Source organism: Eschrichtius robustus, chromosome 14 (genome assembly GCF_028021215.1).
Source record: "Eschrichtius robustus isolate mEscRob2 chromosome 14, mEscRob2.pri, whole genome shotgun sequence".
Classification (NCBI taxonomy): domain Eukaryota; kingdom Metazoa; phylum Chordata; class Mammalia; order Artiodactyla; family Eschrichtiidae; genus Eschrichtius; species Eschrichtius robustus.
In genome coordinates this window covers 33,542,916-33,552,519 of record NC_090837.1, presented here as the reverse complement: position 1 = coordinate 33,552,519, position 9,604 = coordinate 33,542,916, and the positions used below count along the sequence as shown (strand labels likewise).

The 9,604-nt window shown below is 54.0% G+C and overlaps 1 protein-coding gene across 1 annotated transcript in view; it reads right to left on the bottom strand.

The window, feature by feature from the left end:
- Positions 1-1,209: 1,209 nt before the first annotated feature.
- The window catches only part of L3MBTL4 (L3MBTL histone methyl-lysine binding protein 4), a 307,787-nt gene continuing 299,392 nt past the window's right edge, over positions 1,210-9,604 (bottom strand). The window contains exons 17-18 of the mRNA XM_068562443.1: positions 3,246-3,308; positions 1,210-1,389 (exon numbers count right to left, since the gene is read on the bottom strand). Coding sequence (XP_068418544.1) covers positions 1,210-1,389; positions 3,246-3,308 — 243 coding nt within the window. The remainder of the gene's footprint in view (positions 1,390-3,245; positions 3,309-9,604) is intronic.

Here is a 9,604-nt window from a genome sequence, read left to right as displayed (position 1 = left end):
TAAGTACACCTCTTAGAGAAGAATTCTTTTTTCCCTTTGGTGACTTGAAGTTTGATAAACGCTCCAAGCAACTTTCTTAAACCGTAAGATTCTTAATTGAAGCAAATAGGTACTGTAGGTCTGACTCTCTTTTATGTATTTCTTTTCTCTCCCACCTGCAAAAAAAAAAAAAACACAACCCCTGCCCCCAAAAAAAACCAACCAAAAAGATGGAGCTCCCACACTGTGGGGCTGACTCCACGTAACTTCAGCCTCAAATGTAGTCACTTATACAAAACAAATAAGGGCTGATAACAAATAAGAATTGTTTGAACATATAATAGACACCCAGCTCCCCACTTTAGAAATCTTCCCTTTAATGGAGTGTCTTTGTAAAGATGTACCCAGGCAGGGCCCCCGTGTAACACGGCTCCTCGTGGCACACACGCAGACAGCCTGCAGGACAAGTCAGCCCCCCTGAGGCGACCCTCAGAGCGGAAGCTGTGAAGACGTCGGGGGGTGGGGGGGGAGGTGTGTGTCTGTGTGAGGACACGGGCCCCTGCGGGGACACTGCAGGTGGAGGGTCCTCAGGACCCTCAGGAGAGTCCTGCCAGCTTCTACCAGGTGCCCGGCTGGCTGGGCACACGCGGGAGACCCTGGCAGCACAACTGAGAAATGGTTTGTGGAACACAAAGGAGAATTAATGGATCATGAAAACATGTGCTTATTACTAATATTTTTTTAACGATCCACGCTTTCCTGAGTAAAGTACACAAATCTCACAGAAGTCTGTTTAAAGCACCAGGCCTCTATCTATCTCTCAGACTCACTGCACCCGGAGGGCAAATCGCAGCCCAGCTCAGAAGCTGTTCTGGTGAAAACAGAACAATGTGTGTGTGAAAACCGTTTTCCTGATACTCTACCACTGGAGAGTTGCATCCTTGCAAATGGGAAGTGGCCTCCTCCAGGGCGAGGGAGAAGGATAAAGGCGTGCGTGTGGGCTTCTCTGGTCTGGTCGCTGCAGCACGTCAGAGCCGAGATGAGGGCGGTCAGAAGCCTGCAGGTGCCTGGGCCTCTGCGTCACTGGTGCTGGACCAGCCGCCAAACCCTCCAAACATAAAAACCGCAGCCACTATACAAGGTCCAGATCAAACCTGGACATGACCACGGGGACACCGAAATCAAGTTCATGTGGCTGCTGAGAGAACAAGGCGTGGTGGCCGCAGCCCATCAGGTGCAGAGTTTCCCCCTGCCTTCCTGGCCCGAGACTGCACCTTCCCTGGCGAGGTCCTGGGAGCTCCTGAACATGAGGATGGAGTTATAAATCTTCAGGGCTGGACCCAGTTTGATCTTCATCACCTGGACGATGTCCTTCTGTGTCAGGAGCAGGAAGGCTTTGCCATCAACCTGCTGTAGATCAATAAATCAGCACAAATAAACATATCCTGCTGTTAAAAGTCTGGTTGCCCTCCAGGGGCCCCTGGGTGCTGAGCTGTGTGACGGGGACGCAGTGGCCTACCAGAGCTCGGGGACCGCAGACCACGACGGCATCTTAGTCCGACCACCGTCAATTCTGTTTTCCCCAGAATGCTGAAGCTAAGTTGAATTAAAGAGGGGTTCATTCTGTTAAATGTGAATTCAGTGTACATGAACTGTCCCTAGGCTGAATTTCTATTGTTACATTTTTAAAATTTTGGACTGAATTTGTATAAAGGGCCTTAACAATAACCCACTTTCACCTACCAAGTGAATCTCCGGGAATGTTTCCCACGAGACCAATGAGCAACGAGGACGCGGTGGTGTCATTTATAACAGTGCAACACTGCAAACAAACGGGCATGCCAGAAACAGCACAAGGAAATAAGTTACAGGGCCACCTAGGATGAGGGACCAGGCAGTCACCGAAATTCATGTTACAATGAAATAGTTAATGATCTGGGAAATTCTTCATGGATTGTTAAGCAACGAAACATGATCTGATGATACAGAAAGATCTGTTTTAATTTGTAAAATTAAATGTGCACGATCGCTGTAAACATACACAGAGTTAAAATACTTGAAGTCTTTATACCAAATGTGAAGGGGTTTCGGCCAGTGATTTGGTTTGGTTTTTGTTTTCTCCTTTTAACCTTCCTGTATTTAAAATGACTCCTATGACAAACACCATTATAAGCAGAAGTACATTCAAAATGAATGCTTCACTTACTAACTTTTAAAACAGACTGTGGTCTGAAATGTCATGGCTTTCCTGAGGTCACGTGATGGCCAGCGCCACCGAGCAGGCCGTTTTTCCGGTTTCTAGAAGCCCCAGGGTGGTCTCAGAGTTGAGTCCCGGCGACTGTGGCCTGTCCCACAGTCAACGCTGCCTGTTTTCACAGATGCGCTCAGAAGGAGTCCAGGTTCCAGAACCAAGAGGACAGAATGAAGTTTGCTAGGGTGACACCCTTCCATGAACCCAGCCCTGTGGTTCTAACCCTTTTCAGTTAACAATACAAACCATGGTGTCAGTGTCTCCCTGAGGAAGGAGGGATCCCTGGGGACCCCACGTGGGGTGTTGAGAGTTTTAAAAGCTTCCACGTCTAATATGTTGTCTAATGAAGAATCGTCCATCTAGAGAGTGGAATACCCTTCCCGTGGGGTAACGAGCACGTTCCCACAGCGGTGGAGAGACCACCCTACGGCCATGCCCCAACCTTCAGAACTTCCGGCAGGACTCGCGGGCCAAGTGGCCGGTAGTCCTAATAGTAAAGCAGTGATGGTTACGATGGCAACAGTAAGAGTTTACGGAGCTCTACCAACCCTTCTCTGTGCTGATCCCACCAGCAACCCCGGAGGCAGATGAGGAAACCTACAATTTCAAGGATTGTGTGGTTTCTCCGTGTCCCCCTGAGTAGGGGCAGGGCAAGGACAGATAGGACGGTCCTAACTGCACTTCGGAGCAGACAAGCCCCCGCCTTCCTGGGTGCAGGCCCGTGGCAGGTCCCCTCTGCCCCAGTGTGGCTGCAGTCACAATGCAGGTATTAACCGAGTGACGTGTCCCAAGAGTCCCTTTCACAAGCGGCTGCAGAGATGAGGCGGCAGACTCCAGCGACAAAGCACAGCTCACGTCAGCGACCCAGACAGAGGCTGCCCCGCTGGGCCCCCTCCTGCCTGGACCTCTTTCTCTTGCCTCCCCCAAGCTGCCCTTACTTACACTTAAGTAAACGGAGACAAAGCACTTCCGGGCCTAGTCGTAGAGAAACACATGTAATTTTTCCATTTCCTACCTCTTTCTTGAAGCACTTGGCATGCTCTTCGCAGCCCAGCAGAGACCGTACGAACTCAGCCACCTACAGCGCGAGATGAAAAGCCTGATTCAGAACGTGCACCGGAAATAATACCTTGGGTTGTAGTCATTCAGCATTTGAGTAAAATACACTTTGAATCCCTCAAACGCTTGGGATTTAAACAGTAGCTATCAAGCCACAGTAGCAGTCGCCAGCTCGGAAGTGAGACCAGCTCCTACTATCTTTTCTGGCCTCATTTCCAGGCTGACCTACATCGGGTTACAGTCACCATGGCGCCAGTGACAGCCTCCATCTGTGTGGAGCCCTGGCATCCTGGAACCTTCCATCGTCCGACCCTCCTGTCCAGCCTGGGCGTCAGGGAGGGCAGGCGGCGGCGGCCTGTGCACAGCAGTGATGACAGGCGCCGTCTGCCTCTCCAGACCTGGGCCTCCCGTCTCCCGTACCCGAGCCTCCAGGGCCTGCCCCAGCGTCTGGCCGACAATGGGGACTTGGACCTCCCTGCGGAGGGAATTCCCACAAAAATGATGAGGAAGCTGAAGCCCAAAGAGGTTTAATAACTTCCTCAAGGCCACAGGTGGCCAGTGAGTGCCCCGGGGCAGCCCTTCTCCACCCTGGACATGCAATGGAACCACCTGGAGAGCTTTAAACACGATCTCAGGCCAAGCTCATGCTGCAGAGATTCCAGGTCAGTCAAGCTGGAGCCGGCAGAGTGCTGGGCACGGATTAGATTCCCGGGTTGGTTCTAGTGTGCAGTCAGGGCCAAGGCCCTCCTTCCCCACCCCGGCCCAGCACACACACACACGCACACGCGCACACACGGCAGGGGAGGCCGTCCAGGCGCCGCTGGGGGGCAGGCTGCAGTGGCCCCTCCGCCGGGCGCTCTGAGGGCTGAATGCTCCACAGGGGTAGAGCCCAGAGCTGGGGCGGGCGGTACTGAAGGTGAAACCCTGACGTGGGGTCACAGGGGACAGCTGGGGGCGGGGACAACACGCTCAAGGGCAGGTTTCCTGCCCAGCGCGACTCCAACGCTGGGCCTGATCCTTCTTCGCTGTGGGGCCGCCCTGCGAACCGCAGGGTGTTTGGCGACATCCCCGCGAAGTGCCGGGAGCAGCCCCAGCACGCACGATTGTGACAACGAAGAACGAGTCCAGGTGCTGGCGACGCCGCCCGGTGGGAGCCACCGCGCTGAAGGAGGGCTCTTCTGGGATGGCTCTGTCACAGGAGGGGGCCGCGGGGCACACTAGGGAAAGTGAACGTAGACAAGTGGCTCTAGGAATTCGCTAAAGACACACGCCGGTGTCCCTCAATCACTGGCTCCCCTGGGGAAGCCGTGCCAGCACCAGGGCCCCCGGACGCCCGGCCCCCGGGACAGGGACACGCCCCACAGGCGGTCTCTCGTAAATACACGCTCCAGGAACTTCTGTTCTCAGAACAGGGCTGAGTGTTGCTCTGATGGTTTTCAGAGGTTAAAATGTCCTTTTCTGGGCAGACACATACAAATTAAAAAGAAGGATCACGTTCCCTCTTAGTATCGTGAGCCAAGAAATCACTGCCCATGTCAGAGGTAGATTGGATTTTAAGTGGGGATAAAAAACGTGCTCAACCAAAGAGTAAACAGGGCTGCGCTGCGGGGCAGGTCCTCGCACGGTCCTTACTGTCTTCCTCGGACAGTTTTATTCCCACATGTCTGAAATTCTCTGTCTTTTTGGAAAGAGATTCTGATTCTATTCAACCTGCCTTTTTCCAAAGTAAAGAACAAGTTCCATGAAATCTACTGAGGCAGACTCTTCTGGTCTGGATCATGATTTGGTATCATTTATTCAGTACTGCCAGTCAGGATTTCTTCCCCCGAGAATAAATTCTATTTTGAGCTTCAGGAGAAAGCCCATTTGCTGCAGATTTCCTCACTGTAAAGTGGTGAACTTCACTAGACCGCAGAGCAGTAACGGAAGGGTTCCCTCTCATGCTCCCCTTCAGCACGTGTTTCCTTCTTCACGTCGTGGTCAAGGCGGAGAGCCGTTCACACGGTTCCATGAGTCCACAGAGAAGGAAGCTGCCGTCCCGTCCTTTGTCTCCACCCAGGACAGCCGTGTGGACTCGGCTGCTTTCCCCAGGTGATGGCGGCCCTGCTGGAGCCCAGGGTGGCCGGCCTTGGCCTTGGCGGAGGCAGCACACCTGGTTCCCCAAGTTCTTGGGAGCACAGTGTCCACAGCAGACACCCCGGTTTTGTTTTGGAAGGACGCGGAGTAAGTTAGTTCCAGGGATGACACAGCAGGTTGGAAAGACTAAGAAATGAAACTGTGCAGGCTCTGAGCTGAGCCCTTTACTCCACCCAACTTCCTTCCCGGGCAACCTCCTTTTCCTGGCATCCTCGTGCAGCCCAGCAGGCCTGCTTCCTTCAGTGCAGCTGCTGCTTCCTTAAATCTCTCCCGACGCCGACGTTCCCATCTTGCTGAGCCAGCGCCAGGTGCCTGACTGTCCTGGCTTCGGGTCCACTGGGGACCATGTTTCCAGCCCGGGTCTCATTTCTTACCAGTGGAATTTGTTAGTTGCCCTTTTTCAGGGCCCGATTGTATAAGGCTGCTATGCTTAGAGAGCAGTATCCTGAATTTTTCAAAACACTCCCTCCTGGGCAAAGAGTGCTTGGAAAGCGACCACCATCTTTTAGAGCTAATGGACATTTAGGGAGCCCTTGGATAAGGCCAGGGCGATCTATATGTGCTGCTTTAAAAGGCATTTTTGAATGTAAGAAATAAAAGTACCCACATGGGCACCAAGCATCCCCGAGTTGCACCCACGGCTGTAATGTGTGTGCGTGTCGCATCTGGCCTGCGTGTGCCCATGGACGCCTGGCAGGAGGGGCTGCAGAAAATTCGTCTCCTAATTCCTCCTCTCACTCGCACGTTTGTAACACACCTGCTCTGGTGTACTTGCTATAAAGATGTAAAAAGATATAAAAATAACTTAGTCCCTACTCTTAGATGCTTGTACCCTTCTATAGAACATTGCCATGACCAGAGTAAGAATTATACTCGCCAGGGACCACAGCTTGAATGTGTGCACACTCACGCATTCCTAACGAAGGTTTCACAAAACAATAACCTCTACTACAGTGATGTACTTGCATCTGGTCTTGTCTCTCCTTTTAGAACCACTAAACTGACTTCACAGCCTGCCGGTGCTCTGAAAGAAATTGCTCTGGCAGAAACACCACAGAAACAGCAAAGGAGTTAAAAGCCAGCCCCCGCCCCCGGGCAACGTGACAAAGGTCCGGCAGGTAACACAACTCGGAGCGGAGGTCTCCTCCCAGCCAGGACGGCTGACAAGAGGGACTGTCCTTGTGCTGCATCTCCTGCCAGAGACACTCACCCGCCTTAAGTCTCCCTGGATGGCACTTAGCACAAGGACCCACAAGTCGCTTTCCACACGCCCTGTCCCTGGCCGCTGAGCTCCCGTTCCTGCCCGGTGGGAACAAAGCACAAAGGCACAGCCCCGCCCTGCTCGCCCTGAACTGCCTTCTCAAGTCCTCACGACCCCACTCGCCACTCTTAATGCAGCATCCGGAGCAGACACAGTGGCCCCCTGTGGCTGGTACTCGCTGGGATCCCCCCCTAGGGAGCCCCCTTATTTTCAACGATACAAACCCATCACAACGCCCACACGTTGACCACTCAAAAGTTTCTTCTTGGGGACCAGTTTTTGTGCCAGGAAATGTGCTACAGAACGTGAGAATACAGAGAGAAATTTAGGATGTGGTCCTCGTCCTCAAGGGCATCTAATTAGGGAGCTATCAAGACAAAGGTACATCAACGTGAGGGACTAACCCAGACCGTTTTCTCTGGGATGCATCCCGCGGGCAGCCACGGTCAACGAAGTGCTCCAGGAAGCCAGCCTCTCCGACGGCTGCTTTAGTTTCAATCCAGAAAAATGTCTGAGGTCACTTTCGGCAGTAAAAGGCTGGGATCCCGTGTGCACCCATCACAGAGAACTCAGAACTGTGATCGGGGCTTCCTGATCATCCTCCGTGGCATCTCCGGTCCTCCCCACCCCCTAGTGAGCCTCTTCCTTCTGAGACCCGCCCCATCCTAACGATGGACCAGCTACTTCCCTTTACTCACCCTCCAAACTCCACTTTGTTCAGTGTCAGACTTGAAACTGGTCAGATCAGAGGCCCCGCCCCCGAATTGCCTATTTATTCCCTAACGTTCCTAAACAGTGATCCCTGCTCCTCTGGGGTGATGCTCCCCCCGCCCCCCAAGAAGTTAATAAAAGCTGTGGTAGGGACTTCCCTGGCGGTCCAGTGGTTGGGGTGCCGCGCTTCCAATGCAGGGGGCGCGGGTTCGATCCCTGGTCAGGGAATTAAGATCCCGCATGCTGCGGGGCGGGGTGCAGCCAAAAACAAAAATCTAAAAAAAAAAAAAAAAAGCTGTGGCCCTCTTCTTCTGGGGAAAAACACACATGCTGCACACAATTTTCCCCAATCCCCTGAAGCCCAACCCCACAGCCCTAGCCGGGAACCCTGTGACCTGGGACGCTCACTTCCAGCCTCCGCCTGACACTCTTCTTCCTCGGCCTCCCCCTAGCTTCTCACCCCTCCTCCTGCACTTCCGCCGTGGACCCACCGGCCTCCGTCCCTGGCCGTGCTCTCTGGGGATCGTGCCTGGTGAAACCCTGTCTGGTGTAACCGAGGGGACCCTAACTCAGAAGGTCCCAGAATAAATTCATCATCTTATCCCTTGGCCCCCAAACTGGATCCTGTCCCCAGAGTTCCATTTTTTGACGGCACCACTACTTCTCCATTCTTTCCGATGAAGTGTGCGGGCCTTGTAGTTCTCACACGTCATTATCCTAATTAAGTACCAAACTGCATAGCGCTGAGAGTATAAATGGAACCACGCTGGCTTATTTCACCTCCTCGTCTTGTGCCTCTTCTATTTCCTGTGCTGTGGCTTCGTCTGCTGAGCCCGGGTGGCCCTGGACAGTGGCACCCAGCCCGGCCCCTTCTTACTCTCACCCTCCTTGCTGGCCTGTGCTGTTTTCATCTCCCTGAAGCACCAGCTTCACAACATGACTTTCTGCCTTAGAACCTAAGAACGTGGCATTGCCTGACTGGTGCGCCTGGCCCATCTCCCGCCTGCCGCAGGCCGCCTTCCCCAAGCCCCCGTGGGCAGCGTGCTTGGGGTGCGGTGAGACGTCGGCTCTGGACCTGGCTCTGACCGTGCGGCCTTAAGAGTTTCCTTAGTCTCCGGTGCCTCCACTTCCCTGTCTATAAAATGGGCGAAATAAGCGTGTGTGCCTCCCTATCATTACACCAACACTGTTCACTACCATCATTAATGTCAGTAAGGGACACGTGTGTGTCTGTCATCCTTGCACGTGTCACACTCACCCCCACTTCTATAGTTTTCCTCCCCTGCGTGGCGTCCCGTCTTTTCTCTGCTTGGACTTATTGCACTTTTGTTTCAAAATCCAGCTCAGATGCCCTTGCCATTCACTCAACAAACACTTACTGGGTGATCTACTCAGTGCCAGGCGCAGTGAGAAGCTCTCAGGACACAGGCCGAGCGAGTAAGGTCTCCGCTCACGTGCTTGAGGTTCAAGGTCAGCAGAGTGAGCATCGGAGGCGCAGCCACAGAGACTCTCGGAGGAAACGGGGGCCCCGAGGGACGTGCGAGCAGCCTGAGGCCTCCTGCAGGAGGAGAGCCTGCGCTGGGCAGGGGCTGGGCAGCGCCCGTGCACATGTGACAACAGTACACGGGGACTAGGGAGGCGCAGAGCGTGGGGCCCCAGGTCAGGGGCGGGTGGACAGCAGGCAGGTCCTACAGGCTCGTCTGCGGGCCAGGCTGCTGTGCAGAGCTCGCCCTGCTGCGCCCACTCCCCCTCCGTCGGGATGCAGTCGCTCTGCACACGTGGGGCTGGGCTGGGCGTCCGAGCAGGACAGTGACACACCAGGGGCAGGAGCACAGGAAGAAGAGGGAAGAGGGGCCACTGTCATCTAACCTAACTGGTGCAGAACCTCACATGAATGGCTTGAAGGTCGAAAGAGAGAGGGACTGCCCTTGAACCCTGGGTGGTTATTTCAAGGGCAAAACCAGCAGTGCTTTGATTACAGACACAACAGGTTTTAATTCAGTAGGCTTTGTAAACTGGTAAAAGTTCACAGATGGGCGGGTGCAGACCCTGAATACTCTCTAGGGAGCAGGGTCACATTTAGTCACCCCCTCAAACAAGCCCGCAGCACCTGGCATGTCCAGTCACCTCTCTGTCCTGCGGGACCCACAGGGCCTTGGAAGGAGAGGGACCAGGCGGGCGGGCAGGCATGGTGTGCTGGGCCCCGT